The 20,977-nt window shown below is 45.8% G+C and overlaps 1 protein-coding gene across 1 annotated transcript in view; it reads right to left on the minus strand.

The window, feature by feature from the left end:
- Positions 1-20,977, minus strand: part of GNB5 (G protein subunit beta 5) — a 61,333-nt gene that overhangs the window by 25,199 nt on the left and 15,157 nt on the right. The window contains exons 2-4 of the mRNA XM_003827846.5: positions 7,504-7,640; positions 3,429-3,470; positions 995-1,071 (exon numbers count right to left, since the gene is read on the minus strand). Of these exons, the coding sequence (XP_003827894.2) occupies positions 995-1,071; positions 3,429-3,470; positions 7,504-7,640 (256 nt within the window). The remainder of the gene's footprint in view (positions 1-994; positions 1,072-3,428; positions 3,471-7,503; positions 7,641-20,977) is intronic.

Genomic DNA, 20,977 nt, shown 5'->3' on the forward strand with positions numbered 1-20,977 from the left:
ATTGAGAATTTTCCTTTTTAATGGCTGTATGATATTCCGTTCAATTCGTGTACCACAATTCACTTAAGTTTTCTTGGATGGGTATGTTGGTTCCTTTTTCCTTTCCTTTTTTGCTTTATTTTATTTTTGAGACAAGGTCTCACTCTCACCCAGGCTGGACTGCAGTGGCATGATCACAGCTTACTGTAGCCTTAGTCTCCCAGGCTCAAGCAGTCCTCCCACCTCAGCTTCCAGAATAGCTGGGTCTACAGTTGTATACCACCACACCCAGCTAATTAGATTTTTTTTTTTTTTTTTTTTTTTTTGTAGAGACAAGGTATTATTACCACATTGCCCAGGCTGGTCTCGAACTCCTGGGCTCAAGTGATCCTCCTGCCTCTGCCTCCCAAAGTACTGGGATTACAGGCAAGAGCCACCACGCCTGGTATTTTTTGCTTCATTTTTAAAAATACTACAATTAATGTCATTGTCCATATGGCTTTTCTATGTTTTGGATCATTCCTTTCAAATGAGTTCCTGGATGTGGAGTCACCAGATCAAAGGCTATCCATTTTTCAAGGCTTCTGACAGACATTACCAAGTTGCTTTCCAAAATGTTTGCAACGTTTATGGTTCTGCCAAAAGCATTTGAGAGAGCAGGAGATAGGTTTGAAATGTAACTACTGTCAGTTTGTAATGAAAATAATTATGAAAGAGAGTTTTATGGTTTTTTTTTTTTTTAAAGAGATGGGGTCTTGCTATGTTGCCAGGGTGGACTTGAACTCCTGGGCTCAAGTGATCCTCCCACCTCAGCCTCCCAGGTGGCTGGGATTACAAGCAGGCACCACTGTGCTGGCTTATGGTTTCTTCTTTGATCAAGTTCAGGGAAGGATTTAGCATACTGCTAAACAATTAAACAACAAAAACTGTGAGTTCTTATTTGTTTGTTTTTGCCAAGAGAACAGTATTCTATGGTTAACACAAACTCTGAAAAGCTGCTGTAGCTCCAACTTACCCACAAGCAATGGCACATCCCGATGGGGCATAAGCACATGCCATCACCCACGTGCAGGGCATGGTGACCGCGTGCTCCTGAAACACAGCACAGAGTGAACAACTAGCACTTCCACACAAAAATCTTTTTTTTTTCTCTTTTTTTTTGAGATGGAGTCTCACTCTGTTGCCCAGGCTGGAGTGCAGTGGCACAATCTCAGCTCACTCCAACATCTGCCTCCGGGGTTCAAGCAATTCTCCTATATCAGCTTCCTAACTGGGATTACAGGCATGCGCCACCATGCTCGGCTAATTTTTGTATTTTTAGTAAAGATGGGGTTTCGCCATGTTGGCCAGGCTGGTCTCGAACTCCTGACTTCAAGTGATCTGCTCACCGTGGCCTCCCAAAGTGCTGGGATTACGGGTGTGAGCCCCCGTGCCCAGCCACAAAAATCTTAATGTTTAAATTTTAGAAAATAAAATCACCAGATGCCTACTGAATTACATTATAGTTTCAAAAGGAAGTGGTACGGGGTAAAGATGGGCTCAAGACTTCTGAGGGGACTCTTATAATCAACTTGATGTCGCATATTCGAAAAGTTAAAAAGCTCAACTAGCAAAAGCAAAAAAAAAAAAAAACCCTTCATGTTTTACTTCCTCCTTAATGTCATACTCCCTTTGTTCCTCTGCCTATCAGGGCCCCTTTTCTTTGAAAGGTATGCCCAAATCTCCTTTCAGATATATACTTTTCCTTATTTACTCTGATTTCCATTTTCAAAATATACTCTGGAATGACTTTTTATATTTGTATTTTAAGTTTGTTTACTTGTGAATCTGCAAGAGCCTGTGTCCACTATGAGTCTTAAACCATCCCAGGGAAGGTATGAATGGGTCGGGGGAGGGGAGGGTGATATTGGGTTGTGCTCACGGATAATGAGAACTGGTAAAATGGAAACATTAAGAACTAAGCACAACAGTCCCTGGCTTCTGGCTTCACAGAGGAAGAATGAAAACCACCGTGGCACACGTGGCTGGCCTGCGTGCGGTTGCACATCTTGGTGGTGGTAGAACCAGGACCACGGTCCACGTCTCCCATGGGAATAAAACCTCAGGCTCAGATGTGTTGGAAACATGGCTCTGTTGTTTGCATATCTGCATGCAGGAGGATAGGGGTGACTCAGCCAGCCAGCAGCCAGGGATGGGCGCGCTTAGTTCTTAATGCTTCCAATGTACATTCAAGTGCTGGTCTTCTTTTCTGTTATAATTATATGTGTTTTTGTGGGGAAACACAGGCCCCAATACTGTCTGCCCAAATACTATTGTCGACAGCAGCCTGGTAGGCTTTCAGAGGCCAAGAATAATCTACTGCTCTCCAGAGAACGAGCTGAGGTAGCCACTCTCAGCACAGGGTATCCCAGGCCCCTTTCCTCACAAGTAATGGCTATATTCCCTGCCACGGGCCACAAGTGGCACCCTCGGCTCCCCAGAAATCAGTCTGTGCTCTATGCCAGGATAAGGTGTAAACAGAAGCAACTACACCCCTGCACAGTCCAGAAGGTGCTGAGAGAGACGAAGGCTTCCAAGGAGCTAGGCGCTGTATAGCAAAGCCCTGTGCAAATTGTTGTCATTTTTATTCCTCGGGGGACTGACCATTAGGGACTCGACTCTACAAAATGGTTCTGGCCCCTCACTTGACCAGGTCATGTACCGGCTGCTTCCCATGACACTGATTAAACACATTCAACAATGCAGAATATGGCTGCTGTTCACTATGAGACAGAGACAGAGACAGGTCTCATGTTTTTCATAGCATAAAGGAAGGCTTTCTAAATAAATATAGGAATTCTTATTTAATACACAATACTCTTTATTGTAAATGCCAATGCAATGCAGGTGTTCCAGCACACCTGCACATAGGTTTCGGTCTTATCTTTCATTAAGAGCTAAAATTTAAATCTAAGTTGAGCTGTGCATGACCAAGCCAGATTTGCAAGGGGATCAGACTGCATCACAGGGTAGCTCTGCCCAGTCCCACAGCAGCCTCATCTTCCCCACCCTCCATGTGTTCATTCCCACAGTGCTATGGAGTCTGGTCAAAGAGAGGGGAGAGAGAATGGAGAATGTTGGTGCCTCTTATCACTCAGAAGACAAATAGTACATGCAGTTGCACATGTGGATGCAAGTTTTCCATGCTCTGCCCATTCCCATGTTGGTATTGGCAGCCCCTATGGTGGCTCTAATAGTCCTCCTGGGGCGAGAGGGGAATAAATGCTGCAATGGTCTGGCTGAGCTGTTCAAACACGGATGGGCCTTCTTGGGGTTTCCATCCGTAGAGACAACTGCTTGCAGGGATACATGGAGAGAAATCAGGACAGGGCCGGGCAGCTGGACCAGAGCACCTTTAAGTAGGCTGGGATTCTGAAGCGTCTATAACGTGGCTGGGAACAATGCCTCACCTTGTTCGTGGTGAAGGAATCCCACACGATCACCTTCCCATCCTGGAGGGAGAAGAGCAAACAGTTTAGGGGTTGTCAAGTTCTTACAGATTACTGCTGAGAATTCCTCATAAAAGCTGTGTCCAGCAGGGCAGTGTGAAGTAGAAAGCCAGAATGAGGATCTGGATAATCCAGACCCCCTAACCTATCCATGAAAAAAAGTGGGGTGAGTGCGGGAGGGGCTGGATGTTCCAGCAGAGCCAAAGGATCAGTTCTCAACCTTACATTCCTTGGAAAGATACAACTACAGGAAACAACACGCAGACACTTCTTTCATACCATTTACAAACCGTGCACAAATTGTTGGTACACTATCGTCACCTGCCATACCCTAAATGTCAACAAATTATACAGGGGAAAGATAAAGCTGACATTACCTTTAGCTACCTGACAGGTAAATAATAAATCTTTTTCTCCCACAACATCTCCACTGCTTTGTCCTTTCCCCCATTTGCTTTGGAGTCCATGGTCCCTGTGGCACCATCCAGGAACCCCCCTCCCCATTCTCTATCCATTTCTCTGCCAGGGACAGCTGCGGAGGGGGCTGTATGGGCCTGAGATCAGTCTAATTCCTCCAGGTGCTCACAGATGTCACAGCTCCAGCTCTGACATTTCACACCTACACTGAGAACAACATGCGATATGCACCCATCATGGTGGGAACCCCTGTGGGCAGCCAATCAGTAAGCAAACAGCACTCCCTGCCAGGGTGAATGCAGAGCTGGCCCTGCCACAGAGAATGCTTCCACTTTCACTGTAACCCAGCTGTGGCCTCCCATGGGTGTGGGTTGTGACTACAGCGTCATCTATTTGTAATGAAAACCCATTAGAGGTAAATCCATGTGAGCCCTGGTCCCTGCAAAGCAGTCCTCTGCCCAGACCATGGCATGCAGGTTGCTGGGCAGACAGTAGAAGAGGATCGGATCCTCAGGGATTGGAAATCTACAGCCTCTATGGCAGGCTCGATTTTTTAATCACTCAAGCCATTTGGGGCCAAACTTTGGTGAATGAGGTGGCAGAGATATGGATGGAAAACGTCACTTAAGGGCAGAAGCAAGATCGGATCTGCAGTGACATAGCTGCTTGCTTTGCATGAGCTGACGGAAGATTTCTGTGTTAATGCCACACATGGCAGATGGACCCTGAAGCAAGGTCAAATTTGGTGGTTTGGGGGCCTTCTGAGATTCCAAAGCACATTGGTTCTTCCGGTCTAATTCTGCCTAAATGGCCACACACAGTGTGTGGGGTGGATTCAGTAAGCCTTTAGCGCAGAAACTGGAGTGGGGCCACATGCCTGTATCGTGGGGTCCTCCACACCTGGAGCCCCTGATGGCTGGGGACTGGTTCCTTGCATTGCCCACATCAGCAACCACGTTAGGGGCTTCTTCCACCTCACTGCCTGCCTGTCCCCCATGTGTGCTCTGGAGTCCCCGTGTGTGCCACCCACTGTGTGCCACCCACTGTGTGCTCTGGGGTCTCATTAAACTAAGTGTGGTCTCCTCGGTGAGCACAGATTTATGTGCAGGGGCCTACGTACCCAGAGAGAATGTGCCTCTATCCCCAAGCCTTAATCCCACATGGCTGGGGTGACTACTCTCCTGCATCTAAGCAGGAAGGCTGTTGATGAGTCCAAGTCTGTTCCAGAGGCTTCCTGCTTTCCAGCCTCCTCCCCACACCCACATCCACCTCTTCCTGCTCTGGAGCAAAGAGGGATGGACAGTGTGTGCCCAGCCCTGCTGAAGGTCCTCCCTCCCAACAGCAGTATGTGAGTGACAGAAAACCCAACACAAAGCCTACCTTGTCTGGATTTAAGAAGTCAAAAGGCTAGAGAGCGACATGGATACCCTGATAAGCACCTTATAAGAATAAGCTCTTGAAAAAGACTAGAAAGAAGTGCTCTAAAATAATAATAATGGGCAGGGCAAGGTGGCTCACATCTATAATCTCAGTGCTTTCGGAGGCTGAGGCAGGAGGATCACTCGAGCCCAGGAGGTCAAGGCTGAAGTGAGCTGCACTCCAGCCTGGGTAACAGAGTGAGACCCCATCTCAAGAAAAGAAAAAAGAAAAAGAAAAAAATAATAATGGTTGTGACAGGATGGTGGGAGTAAAAGGTTTTTATTTGTTTGTTTCTTTAATGTGGTAGAATACGTAAGTGATAAATTTATTTTGATCTTAAAAAAAAAGCAAGTGCAATGTGACATACTAGATTTGTAGGTAATCTAGGAGAGTAATAACATTTGTCCTATCAAACGCAAAACTGACACAGACGTTACAGTTTGTGGATTATCTAGAGTATATCCAGTTTTACAAGGGTTATAAAAAAAAGCAAACCAACCTGCTTTTGGAAAAACTGAGCACAAGGCAGGGGTTGGGAGAAACCTATGCTGATCATAAAAATATGATTTATAGAATATCTTTTTTTTTTTGAGAAAAAAAAAACAGTCTCGCTCTGTTGCCTAGGCTGGAGTGCAGTGGCATGGTCTCAGCTCACTGCAACCTCCGCCTCCTAGGTTCAAACGATTCTCCTGCCTCAGCCTTCCGAGTAGCTGGGATTACAGGCTCCCACCACCATGCCCAGCTAATTTTTGTATTTTTTAGTAGAGACGAGGTTTCACCATGTTGGCCAGGTTAGTCTTGAACTCCTGACCTCAGGTGATCCATCCACCTCGGCCTCCCAAAGTGCTGGGATTACAGGCGTGAGCCACCATGCCCGGCTGAATATCTCTTTTTTTTTTTTTTTTTTGAGACAGGGTCTCACTGTGTTGCCCAGGCTGGAGTGCAATGGCATAATCTCAGCTCACGCAGCCTTGACCTCCTACACCCAAACGATACTCCCACCTCAGCCTCCCAAGTAGCTGGCACTACAGGCACGCACCACCATGCCCAGCTGATTCTGTATTTCTATTTTTATAAAGACAAGGTCTCACCATTTGGTCTCGAACTCCTGGATTCAAGTGATCCTCCCGCCTTGGCCTCCCAAAGTGCTGGGATTATAGGCATGAGCCACCATAACCAGCCTATAGAATATGTCATGTGACTTCAGTTTATAGCTTTATGTTCAATACATGTTACATAAAAATAGACATCAAAAGTACTAAGCTGTGGGAGCCAGACTCCAAGTGAGTCCCAAATCATTCCAGCCTCTTGATAGTCACGCTTTTCTATAGTCTCTTTCCTCTTTGTATCAGGGTTGTTCTGTGTGACCAACAGAATACAACAGGAGCAATGGACTGTCACCTCTGAGGCCAGGTCATGAAATATGGCATGGCCCTGCCTCTGCTCCTTCTTGTGGATCACTCGCTCTGGGAGAGGCCAGCTACCATGTTGTGAGCAGGTCCAATGGTGAGGAACTGAGGCCTCCAGCCAAGAGCCATGTGAACAGGGCAGCCTGGAAGTGAGTCTCCACCTTAGTCCAGCTGTCCGCAACCACAGCCCCGACCAACATCTTCACAAAACCTCACAAACCACCTGAGCCCGAACCACCCAATGGAGCCACTCCCAGGTGCCTGACTCTCAGAAACCATGTGAGATAATTAAGCTGCTAAATTTGGGGGTAATTTTTTGGAGGAATAGATAACTAGTAAATAATATATAAAATAAACTGTAAATGATATGATTTTTAAAATTGTATTTTACAAGATCTGTATCTTAACATTGTTCTTTACGACATAAGAATTGCTAAGCTCCTTAAACTGAAAGAAAGTCATTGATAGAATCTTACGCCCTCAATCTGGAAAAAAAAGAAACTATTTAAAAACTGGTTTCATTTACAAATAAGACTTTGAAATTATTTTCAATGGTTCATCATACTGGTTACATATAGTCTACACTGTTTCAACTATTACCAACTTTAAATCTACCCAAATTAGTGAAGTTTTATAATATGTAAGAGAGTTCTTTATGCTAAATCACATCCTTTGGAGAATGAGCAAAGTCACAAAGATCAGAAAAGGGCTTTTGGAAAGGGACAGCTCTCCTCCCCCTTAGCTATAAAATCCAAAACCCGCTCACCTGTTATGCAGCAGGTGTGACATACCTGTGACGAGCTCACGATCCTCCTCTTATCTTTGCACCAGTCCATGCACAGGACTTTGTTCCCATGGCCTTTGAGGGTCCTTCTGGTCTTCATGACAAACTGCCCCAGGGCCTCCACCCGCTCCGCCACCTGGTGCACTGGAAGGACAAGGCCATAGTCAGTCCCCTTGCTAAGGACCAGGTTCTGGGCTTTGGGCTGGCACAGCACAGACATATGTTCCACAGAGGGAGGCAGCCCCATGGGCTTCCTCCATAACAAGCCACAGCTCGATTCTCTGATTCCTTACCATTGCATCCTAGCAGCACTCCTTCTTTTAAGATCAGTAGAGGGTAGAGACAATACTGCCATTCTCTCTTTGTGTTTAAGACCCTACATTTTTCAAAGCAGTTTTATCTATGCATGTTGAGGGATTAACAAGACCACCTCATATTCATAAAGCACTACATAAAATTATTCCCTTTAAGGGCCACAGCTCTAAGAGGAGGGCAGGATGGGCAGGAGAGTGAGACTGCTATGCCCATTTAGCAGATGGGGAAACTGAGACTCAGAGAGGTTATCTGGCTAAGACAAGTTCATACAATCAACAGCGAACCAGGCTGGGGCTTCCAGTTCTCCTGCCTACCACTCTCTCATCACAAGGAAAACTGACTTTACAAAACTGTTCCAACAGGACTATAAGGTACACCCTGCAGCTCTAGAGCTTGCCGTGTCTAGCTGACCCTCTGTGTGCCTAGCACTGGCCTGGACATGGCAGGTACCTCATACACAGGCGCAGGAAAGAATGAACCAGCAAACTGCCAAGCAAGTTGTCTGCAAACTGCACAACTGTGAGTTTACTGAAAAACCCAGTGTCCACAGAAATCAATGCAATGTCCTAAAAGTCTGAATACATGATCCACTCACAGCATCACCTACACCAGAAAGGAGATCCAAAAGTCAATCTCTCAGGGCTGGGACCACAGCTTCTTTCCTGAGGCCAAGGGCAGGCTTTCTAGGGGCTTGTAGAGAAGCTGAGACTGATGAGTCTGAGAGGGACAAGTTTGTAGGAAGTGGCTGGAAAGCCACAAAGACCAGCTGGTCCAGGCCCTTCATCATGCAGGGGAGGACGCCGAGGTCTGCAGGGATCCCATGGCCACTCTCCACTTCCCTCTCTTGTTGGTGGCTATGTGAGAAGGAGAAGCCAGGGCTCTGAACTGTCCATCTGCATCTCCTTCCTTGAAACCTCCCAGCTGGCCTTTCTCCAGGTAGGTGAGGAGGGAAGAGGGCATTTTCAGGGGGGGAACAGCCTACGCAAACAGACAGAGGAACAGGGTGGGAAGAGGCAAGGCAGCTGCCCCTCATGTCTTCCCAGGGAGCTGCTGAGGCTTGACGGGGCCGTGGCCCATTTCCCTTCAAATGGAAGCCTGTGCCGAGAGGGGCCAACTCTGTGGTCTGAGTCCTATGACAGCAGCGTCCCTTCCTGGGAAATCCTTCCTCCCATCCTTCCCTCCCCAAAATGCTTCGGTGTGTATGTCCTAAAAACAATGAACTCTCTTAAATAACCAAAGTGTAATCATCAAAACTAGAAAATTAATGCTGAAACAACACTAATCTACAGACTTACTGAGATACTGCCTATTGTCCAAATAATAACCTTCACAGCAAAAGAAAATCCACGGTCATAGATTGCATTCAGTTGCATGTTTAGCCTCCAGTTATTTGGCTGCTTCTTGTAATGTGGTTTAATGCTTCCTTGAGATTAGCTTGGGTAAAACACATTTGGCAGGGACACAGAGATGGGGTGCTGAGCTAATGTCACTGCATCCCACCTGGGCACGAGTCCCACTGCTGGTGGGGTCACCGGGGATCATCTGGTTAAGGGGGCACCTGCCAGGTCTCTCCACTGGAGAGTTACCATTTTATCTTTTGTAATGAAAAGTGTCTTGTTAGGGAGGTACTCTGAGGCTATGTAAACATCATGTTACCCCTCAAACCTCAACGGCCTTATTTGAATTCCACTAATGATTCTGGCCTGAATGACTGATTGTGATGATGGCTGGCAAGTGGTGATCTTTCTCAGTCCATCCTTCCCTCTGCATTCATTAGTCAGCTTTCTAAGGAGGAGCTCTGCCTCCTCTCCCAGTTATTTATTTATTCATTCATTTACATTAGTAGAGACTCATGGGTTCTTACTTTATTCAAGAGGTTGTAATCCATTACTAATACTATTGACTTTGATCTTCAAATTGTCCCAGGTGATGGGGAGCCCCGTCAAGCAGGTTCCCATGACCTTCTGACATGGCCCCCTCATAGTCTGAGCACTTCTCATTCTAAGCTTCCATTGTTCCTTCCCTGTTCTTGCTCTAAAATCAGCTGTTTCTCCACGGAACTAAAAGTTCCTTTTAGTTGCCTCATTTCCTTGTGATAAAAGAGCAAAGTTGCACATGGGCTAAAAGTCTTTGTGAAAACCCAAACTGTAAAAATACTTGCTAAACTAGGCCAGGCACAGTGGCTCACGCCTGTAATCCCAGCACTTTGGGAGGCCAAGGTAGGTGGACTGCTTGAGCTCAGGAGTCTGAGATCAGCCTGGGCAACATGGTGAAACCGTCTCTACCAAAAATACAAAAACTTGGCTGGATGTGGTGGCACATATCTGTGGTCCCAGTTACTTGGGAGGCCGAGGTGGGGGAAATGCTTGAGCCCGGGGGCAAAGGTCGCAGTGGGCAGAGGTCGCAGTGAGCTGAGATTGCGCCACTGCACTCCAGCCTGGGTGACAGAGCTAGACCTTGTCTAAAAATACAAACAAACAAAACAAAAACCTTGCTAAACTCTAAAGTGCTACATGAATGTTCAATTATTATGCCATTGCTTCTGCTAAAACATTGCATTATTTACTGCCACAAACAGCATATTCGTCTTTTACAGATACGTTCTTTACAAAATACATCGAATGAAGTTTAAAAATAGATTGAATTTTCCAAATTCTTTTTTTTTTTTTTTTTGAGATGGAGTCTCGCTCTGTCGCCCAGGCTGGAGTGCAGTGGCGCAATCTCGGCTCACTGCAAGTTCCACCTCCCAGGTTCACGCCATTCTCCTGCCTCAGCCTCCCAAGTAGCTAGGACTACAGGCGCCCGCCACCACTCCCGGCTAATTTTTTGTATTTTTAGTAGAGATGGGGTTTCACCAAGTTAGACCAGGATGGTCTCAATCTCCTGACCTTGTGATCCGCCCACCTCGGCCTCCCAAAGTGCTGGGATTACAGGCGTGAGCCACGGCACCCAGCCTGATTCTTATAGGCCTTTTTTTTTTTTTTTTTTTGAGTCAGAGTCTCGCTCTGTCACCCAGGCTGGAGTGCAGTGGTGCCATCTTGGCTCACTGCAACCTCTACCTCCCGGGTTCAAGTGATTCTCCTGCCTCAGCCTCCAGAGTAGTTGGGATTACAGGCATGTACAACCACGCCCAGCTAATTTTTGTATTTTTAGTAGAGACAGCTTTCACCATGTTGACCAGGATGGTCTCGATCATCTGACCTCGTGATCAACCCACCTCCACCTCCCAAAGTGCTGGGATTACAGGAGTGAGCCACCGTGCCCAGCCATATAGGCCTTTTATATAAGGCTCTATCGGCCCAGAGTTGTGAGCATATTTTATTTAGTATTTTACTTAGAAATTTTACATCAATATTATTGCTGCTTCCCCCAATTCAGCATTAGGATAGCCATAGCTTTTTGATAATTTCCCTTTTAATAAAAAAGATGATTCACCCAACCAAAATAGGGCCCTCCTTACATAATGTGAATTTGAATAGATCCCAACTATTAATTATTTTTTCTCACTACATTTTTTCTTCCCACATGTAGATCACTGCCAACCCACTCCATCCTGTTTCTATCTGCCAAATTTTGCATCCACTGAATTAAAACAAATTTTAAAAATTAAATATTAGGAAGTTAAAAAAAAGACCTGGAAATGAGCTGAATATGTGCTGGGTATTATTTGTGCGAACTTGGTTCAGGACACATGTAGTTTCCCCTTTGCCTTCTGGAGGACCATTCCTCCAGGATTTAATTTTTTTTTTTTAATGTTGAATATAACCAGCTGGTTTCTATAATAAGAATTTGCTAGAATATAATGGCAACCTGTTAAGAAATTCCACTAGCTCTAGGAAGACAGGAGTGCTGTCTTGTTTGATCTTCTTCAGAGGCAAAACTGGAGCAAAGCAGTTAAAAATCCAGGCTCTGGATTTGGGGGCTTGGGTCAAAGCCTGGCTCTGCCGCACACCAGCTGCACAACCTCGAGCAAATCATGTACTTTCTCGCCACCTCTCTTCCCCTGTGGGGTTGTGGGGACAACTATTCAAGCCTGGCATAAAGGGAACACTTCATAAGGGTTGGCTATGACATTCTCCAGCATGGCATACAGTGAGTACCCAGTAATATTTACTGAAGGAATAAATGAAATGCTTAGTATTTATTAAACTTCAATCAACGGTAGCAATCCTAAGCAGCAGTTTTTGGTGGGCGAACAAAACAATGCCTCTTTGCCTTCTTTTTCTGTACCTCTCCCTATCCCTAATCTATCATCCCTACTTCAGCTGTCAAGCAACTCACCAATTTAACAGGGCACGCTCACTAGCACTGGGAGTGGGAGGCACACACATGCTTTCAGACCTATTTTCTGATCCAAGGAGCTCACCAACCTTTTTTTTTTTTAAAGTTCCTTTTTTTATTTCCCCCCTCCTGGCCCTATCCTGTTCCCTGAGCAACTTGGATTTGGTCTTTACCATGCGCAAACACTTACACCATTTAGATACAGCTCAAACTCTTTCCTAGTTCATTCCAGTTCAGTCTGTGCCAGCCTCTGGGACCACCCAGGTATATGAGAGTCAGTCCCTGACCTCACTGTAGTTCAGAGTCAAGGGAAGAGATGGAGCCATAATGATGATTTCCATACAACGTGGGACTTGCTAAGCTAGATGTGTGGACACAAGAAGCTTCTGTCCCAGAGGATGGGGCACTGCACTGGGTCTTTTGGCGTGGTATCTGAGCTCAGATGAAAGGATAAAAAGGTGAGTCAGATGAGAGGAGGTCCTAGGTGGGTACGCTAAGCTGAGGAAATGGCAAAAGCAAAGGCCCAACAATGATACTGACATAAAATTTTTAGATCAATATTTTTTAGGGGTGGAATAAACAACCTGATTGCAGAGTAAGGGGTAGGTTCAGGCAAGTAATGGCGCTGTACACCCATGACAGAGCTCATTTATCCCACCGTGACAGCAGCCTGCTGTCATCAGAAGAGTGGCATGGTCGGATCTGCCTTCTCATGACTATCTGTGGCTGCAGCGTTGGAGGACAGCGTCGATGGAGACAACACTGGAGGAGGGAAACCTGGGAAGAGACTGCTTTTCTTTGGCAGCCCCCTCTCCAGCGGACACACCATCTGCTGCACCACGCTTCTTTGTGGTCCCTCCAAGGTCAGACTGGAACAGCCTAGAAACTGCTCCCTGTCCCTGGATGTTCTCCTTCCCATGTCCAGGGAGAGGACGCTTGCCTCTGTGGCCTCCCTGCTCAGCTGGGTCCTCTGAAGCTTGAGATGCTGAATATTCTGGATGCCAGTCCAGACCAAGGAATCAGAATCAAATTCATGGCTGGAACTCAAGAGGAAGTGTAGGCCAGTGAATGTTTGCTGCTTGAATGATGGTTCCAGAATCTCTACTATGTGCCAAGAGCTGTGCCAGATGCTTGGGTACAGAAAAGAGTAAGACAGTCTCTGCTCTTACTGAGCTCACAGTCTGGAGGGGGCAGACAGGTCAGCACCCAGGTAACAACTACAGTGCAGTGCGATGGTGGCTGACAGAGGCTGTCACCCAGGGTCAGGGAGCCAGAGGGGAACAGGGTTGACTCCGCTGGCAGGCATGGTCATTAGAGGTGATGTCACTGAAGCCTGGTTTGAAGGATGCATAGGAGTTGGGGTGGAAAAGGGTAGGTGGGAAATTAGCTTCTTTTTTTTTTTTTTTTTGAGATGGAGTCTCACTCTGTTGCCCACGCTGGAGTGCAATGGTGTGATCTTGGCTCACTGTAACCTCTGCCTCCTGGGTTCAAGCGATTCTCCTGTCTCAGCCTCCTGAGTAGCTGGGATTCCAGGCCCATGCCATCACACCTGGCTAATTTTTGTATTTTTAGTAGAGATGGGGTTTCACCATGTTGGCCAGGCCGGTCTCGAACTCCTGACCTCAGGAGATCCACCCGCCTCTGCCTCCCAAAGTGTTGGGATTACAGGCATGAGCCACCGCGCCCGGCCGGGAAATTAGCTTCTTAATGTCTACTTTAGTTGCTGTTTTTTAGGAAAATGGCAGACAATGACCCAATCCATGGGAGTGTTCTGAGGTTCAACTGAGAAGGCAAATTAAAGTGCCTAACAGGCAGCTGGCAGGCCAGGAGTGGCAAATCTAGAGTTGGTGTACTAGGAGCTGCGAACTAGAAGACTGGAAACAATATGACCCGGAGAGCAACGGGGCTTTTGAAATGGAGGAGCCATGAAAACTAGAGATCATGTTTAGAATAGCAGAGAAGGGGTGAATGAAAAGAGGGGTTGTGAATGGAGAGATGGTTTTGTCTTGATTGCCTTTTATAGAATTACAGAAGTAAATGTATATTCATTGAAAATAATCATAAAATAAAAATATATGGTCACTTATAATTCTGCTTAGCCTGACCATTCTTTCATTTGGTGTGTACCCTTCCAGCCTTTCCTCCACATATGTGCACACACATATATATGTGTATAAGCAGACAACATGCCACATAAAATTTGGGGGACTACAGGCATGGGATTGCAGGTGTGAGCTGCCACACCCAGCCTATCATTTTTAATGACTCCATAACATTCCACTGTATACACATACTATAATCTCTCTGAATCTCCTACTGGTGGACACTTACTTTGTCCCAGGGCTACCATGATACCCTTGTACTGTATTATCTCCTTAGATAAATTCCAATTCGTGGAATTACTGAGTCAAAGGGAAAGCATATTTTTTAAGGCTTTTGGTGTATGTTACCAATATCCACCATTGATTGTGTGAGATCTCCTGGGTGACGGGCACTGGGCTGAGTGCTTTACACAACAGCCTGAGGACAAAGGCTTTATCTCCATTTCTACAGATGAGGAGCCTGGAGCTCAGAGAGGCTAAGGACCTCATGCACACATACTTGGATCCCTAAGAACATTTACATACCTTCAATAACGGGAGAATCTGTGGGCGGGTAGCTATCATTATTTAGAAAATCAAGGAGTAGGTGAGGCATTGACAATGGCTTCTTAGTCCAGGAGACATCCTAACTTTGGATCCTCCATGCCTCTTTCTTTTTTTGAGACAGAGTCTCGCTCTGTTGCCCAGGCTGGAGTGCAGTGGCGTGATCTTGGCTCACTGCAACCTCCACCTCCCAGGTTCAAGCAATTCTCATGCCTCAGCCTCTCAAGCAGCTGGGACTACAGGCACACGCTACCACGCCCGGCTAATTTTTGTATTTTTTTTAGTAGAGATGGGGTTCCACCATGTTGCCCAGGTTGGTCTCGAAGTCCTGGCCTCTAGTGGTCCACCCACCTCAGCCTCCCAAAGGGCTGGGATTACAGGTGTGAGCCACCGTGCCCAGCCATACCTCTTTGAGGTAGCCAGATCAATGGGTCACAGAGCTAGAGAGCCTAGATCAGGAGTGAAGAAACCTGCCTGGGTCTTGGCTTGGCAGCCACTTGGCTGGAAGAATCATGGAAAGTTAGAGCCAGAAGAGACCTGAATGACTCAACAAGCAAGGACTGAGCACCTTTCGAAGGCTGGCCCTGTGCTGCATGCCAGGCTGAACATGATGGACGGGTCCCAACTGGATGGCACTTAGAGTTGGATAACCATGTGGACCGGTAGTCTTCAAGCTCCCATTTTACCTGTAGAAGTCTCCCCCAACTGCCTCTGCTTTGGCTCATGGACAAAATCTTACCAGAAGTCCAATACGGAAAACAGATGAAGGCAGAGCTGAGCTGGTGAACAGTGGAGGGAGGGTGACGGCCAGACGCGAAGGCACGTCTACCCCTAAGTTCCAAATATCACGTCTACCCCTGGAGTCCAAACAGCAAGCGTGAAGGCCAGTGAGCTACATCAAGCCCCCTTGCTTCTCAGAAAAGGAAAATGGGGCCTGAGGGAAGAGCACAGTTAACAAATTAAAGGTGAACACATGTCTCCTCTGAGCCTGCACCCTGCTCTGTAAAATGAGGGTATTAGACAGTATCTCACAGGGCCTTGGAAATATAATTCTGGCAAAAACTTAACTTTTCATCACGATGTGGCTTACTCTCAACTTTCAGGGAATACTTTTGTTATTTATTTTATAATCTGTGCATACATGAACTGAAAGCAAAAGATATGGTGTGCAGCTCAATACACAAGAATTCAAACCATGTAAATTTATAAAGTGAAAATTCACAACAGGGTCCTTCTCATTACATCATCAGGCAATGAAAAAAAAGGAAGCAAAGCATGAACAAGCTCTAAAATGTCCATGAAAATAAATACTCTGAAACCGATTGCAAAGAAGACAAGTGAGATGTCTTAAATAGGAAAACAAAACTATTTAAAAAATGATCTGGAATCACTTTCAAATTTGTACTAATATATACAGTCTTTTCATGGCCACCTTTTGGTAGATTAAAGGAATCAAGGAGAAAAAAAATTTAATGCTAATTAAAAAAACTCATGTAGTCTGATTCTGTGCCAAAGTAGAATGGGATAGGATGGATACAAAACCCTCAAACAGGCTGATCGGAGTGCAATGGTGTTTACTACTAATTGATTACAACCAGTTACAGATTTCTTTGTTCCTTCTCCACTCCCACTGCTTCACTTGACTAGCCTTAGAAAACAAAACCAAAAAAAAAACCACACAAGGCGGGCCAAGATGGCTGGTTAGAAGCAGCTGCAATCCGCAGCGCTCGTGGAGAATGGAATGGCGAGTGAATTCTACACCTTCAACTGAGGTATTCAGATTCTTGCATTGGGACTGACTAGCTAGTCGGGGTGACTCACAGAGAGCGAGGAAAAGCAGGGTGGGGAGATGGCCCACCCGGGGGGCAACACTGAGCCAGGGGAGCCCCGACCACCGGCCAAGGGAGGCGGTGAGTTATTGTGAGACCACGCCCGGGAAACCACGCTTTTCCCACAGATCTTTGCAACCTGTGGATCGGGAGATCACCTCGTGAGCCCAAGACGCCGAGGGCCTTGGGTCCAAAGCACAGAGCTGTGCGGACTCTCGGTGGCAGCGTGGCCACACACGGAGACCCAGGAGTTTTCACAAACTGCGGCCCAAGAAAGTCCTGTGAGGAAGGAGATCCATCTATTCCCCTAGGAAGGTGGGGTGATGCCAGGGAGCCAAGTACCGTCGTTCAGCGGGTCCCACTCCCACAGCACCTCACAAGCTAAGACTCACTGTCTTGTAATTCCAGCCAGCCAGTGGTAGACATTGGAGACGGCCTGAGACGACCGAGCTGGGTGGACGTGTAGGAGGGACAGACACCATCTCTGCAGCTCAAGTAGGCCATCCCGGCCTGCCAGCTCCTGGGAGCCAGGGTGGTCCAAACTGGGAGGAATTCCCCACAGCGCAGCACAGCTGCTGTGGCAGATCATGGCCAGACTGCTACTTTAAGGGGGACCTGGGTGCTCTGGAGAGTCTGGGTGGTCTGGATGAGGGAGGTTTCCCCCAGCACAGCGTATCTGCTCCACCAGGGGGCAGCCAGACTGCTTCTTTAAGCGGGTCCCTGATCCCATTCCTCTTGACTGGGTGAGACCTCCCAACAGGGGTCTACAAATGCCTCCTCCAGGAGCGTTCCAGCTGGCATCAGGTTGGTGCCCCTCTGGGATGGAGTCTCCAGAGGAAGGAGCTGGCTGCCATCTTTGCTGTTTTGCAGGCTTCACTGGTGATACCTCCAGGTGCAGGAGGGACCCAGGCAATAAGGGTCTGGAGTGGACCCCCAGCAAACCGCAGCAGCCCTGTGGAGGAGAGGCCTGACTGTTAAAAGAAAAACAGCCGGGCACGGTGGCTCACACCTGTAATTCCACCACTTTGGGAGGCCGAGGCAAGAGGATCACGAGGTCAGGAGTTCAAGACCAGCCTGACCAACATAGTGAAATACAAATATATAAAATACTAAAAATATAAAAATTAGCTGGGCGTGATGGCGGGCGCCTGTAATCCCAGCTACTCGGGAGGCTGAGGCAGGAGAATCGCTTGAACCTGGGAGGCAGAGGTTGCAGTGAGCCGAGATGGTGCCATTGCACTCCAGGCTGGGAGACAACAGCAAGACTCTGTCTTAAAAAAAAAAAAAAAAAAAAAAAGCTGGGCGCGGTGGCTCAAGCCTGTAATCCCAGCACTTTGGGAGGCCGAGGTGGGCGGATCACGAAGTCAGGAGATCGAGACATTCCTGGCTAACACGGTGAAACCCCGTCTCTACTGAAAACATAAAAATAAAAAAAATTAGCTGTGCGTGGTGGCGGACGCACCTGTAGTCCCAGCTACTCAGGAGACTGAGGCAGGAGAACGGCGTCAACCTGGGAGGCGGAGCTTGCAGTGAGCCGAGAGCACGACACTGCACTCCAGCCTGGGCGACAGAGCCAGACTCCATCTCAAAATAAATAAATAAATAAATAAAAATAAAATAAAAAGAAAGAAAGCAACATCATCATCAAAAAGACTCCACAAAAACCCCATTCATAGGTCAGCAACCTCAAAGACTTAAGATAGATAAGCCCACAAAGATGAGAAAGAATCAACGCAAAAACGCTGAGAACTCAAAAAGCCAGAGTGCCTCTTCTCCACGTGATCACAGCATCTCTATAGCAAAGGCACAGAACTGGGTTGAGGCTGAGATAGAGGAACTGACAGAAGTAGGCTTCAGAAGGTGGGTAATAATGAACTTCACTGAGCTAAAGGAGCATGTTCTAACCCAATGCAAAGAAGCTAAGAATCATGATAAAACATTACAGGAGCTGATAACCAAAATAGCCAGTTTAGAGAGGAACATAAATGACCTGATGGAGCTGAAAGATACAACACAAGAATGTCAGGATGCAATCACAAGTAACAACAGCTGAACAGACCAAGCATAGGAAACAATCTCAGAGCTGGAAGACTATCTTTCTAAAATAAGGCAAGCAGACAAGAATAGAGAAAAAAACAATGAAAAGGAATGAACAAAACCTCCAGTAAATATGGGATTATGTAAAAAGACTGAACCTACAACTGATTAGGGTACCTGAAAGATATGGGGAGAATGGAACAAGCTAAAAAACATACTTCTGGATATCATCCAGGATAACTTCCCTAACCTAAGAAGACAGGGCAATGTTCAAATTCAGGAAATCCAGAGAATGCCAGTAAGATACTCCCTGAAAAGATCAACCCCAAGACACATAATCATCAGATTCTCCAAGACTGAAATGAAAGAAAAAATGTTAAGGGCAGCCAGAGAGAAAAGCAAAGGGAAGCCCGCCAGACTAACAGCAGACCTCTCAGTGGAAACCTTACAAGCCCGAAGAGAGTGGGGCCAATATTCAACATTCTTAAAGAAAAGAATTTCCAACCCAGAATTTTATATGCGGCCAAGCTAAGCTTCATAAGCAAAGAAGAAATAAGATCTTTTTCAGACAAGCAAATGCTGAGGAAATTTATCACCACCAGGCCTGCCCTGTAAAAGCTCCTGAAGGAAGCACCAAATATAGAAAGGAAAAACTGTTACCAGCTACTACAAAAAAACCCTGAAGTACAAGTACACTGTGAAGCACCTACACAAACAAGTCTGCAAAATAACTAGCTAGCATCATGATGACAGGATCAAATTCACACATAATAATATTAACCTTAAATGTAAATGGGCTAAATGCTCCAATTAAAAGACACAGAATGGCAAGCTGGATAGAGTCAAGACTCATTGGTATGCTATATTCAAGAGCCCCATCTCACATGCAAAGACACACATAGGCTAAAAATAAAGGGATGGAGGAAAATTTACCAAGCAAATGGAAAACAGAAAAAAGCAGGCATTGCAATCCTAGTTTCCAACAAAACAGACTTTAAACCAACAAAGATAAAAAAAGACAGAGAAGGGCATTACATAATGGTAAAGTGTTCAACAAGAAGAGCTAACTATTCTAAATATATATGCACCCAATACAGGGACACCCAGATTCATAAAGCAAGTTCTTACAGATCTACAAAGAGACTTACACTCCCACACAATAATAGTGGGAGACTTTAACACCCCACTGGCAACATTAGACAGATCATTGAGAGAGAAAATTAACAAGGATATTCAGAACCTGAACTCAGCTCTGGATGAAGTGGACCTGACAGATATCTACAGAATTCTCCATCCAAAAACAACAGAATATACATTCTTCTCATCACCACATGCCACTTACTCTAAAATTGATCACATAATTGGAAGTAAAACTCTCCTTAGTAAATGCAAAAGAACTGAAATCATAACAGTCTCTCAGACCACAGCGAAATCAAATTAGAACTCAAGATTAAGAAACTCACTCAAAACCACACAACTACGTGGAAATTGAACAACCTGTTCCTGAATGACTCCTAGGTAAATAATGAAATTATGGCAGAAATCAAGAAGTTCTTTGAAACTAATGAGAACTAAGAGACAACGTACCAGAATCTCTAGGACACAGCTAAAGCAGTGTTAAGAGGGAAATTTTAGCACTAAATGTCTATATTAGAAAGCTAGAAAGATCTCAAATCAACAACCTAACATCACAGCTAAAAGAATTAGAGAACCAAGAGCAAAAAACCCCAAAGCTAGCAGAAGACAAGAAATAACCAAGATCAGAGTGGAACTAAAGGAGATAGAGACATGAAAAACCCTTCAAAAAAATCAATGAATCCAGGAACTGGTTTTTTGAAAAAATTAATAAAATAGATAGACCACTAGATAGATTAATAAAAGAGAGGAGAATCAAATAGACACAATCAGAAAACATAAAGGGGATATCACCACTGACCCCACAGAAATACAAACAACCATCAAGAGAATACTACAAATACCTCTATGCACATAAACTAGAAAATCTAGAAGAAATAGATAAATTCCTAAATGCATACGCCCTCCCAAGACTGAACCAGGAAGAAATGGAATCCCTGAATAGGCCAATAATGAGGTCTGAAATTAAGGCAGTAATAAATAGCCTACCAACAAAAAAAAGTTCAGGACCAGACAGATTTACGGCTGAATTTTACCAGAGGTACAAAGAGGGGCTGGTACCCTTTCTTCTGAAACTATTCCAAACAATTGAAAAGGAGGGACTCCTCCCTAACTCATTTTATCAGGTCAGCATCATCCTGATATCAAAACCTGGCAGAGACACAACAAAAAAAGAAAACTTTGGCCGAGTGCAGTGGCCCATGTCTGTAATCCCAGCGCTTTGGGAGGCTGAGGCGGG

Source organism: Pan paniscus, chromosome 16, assembly GCF_029289425.2.
Source record: "Pan paniscus chromosome 16, NHGRI_mPanPan1-v2.0_pri, whole genome shotgun sequence".
NCBI lineage: Eukaryota > Metazoa > Chordata > Mammalia > Primates > Hominidae > Pan > Pan paniscus.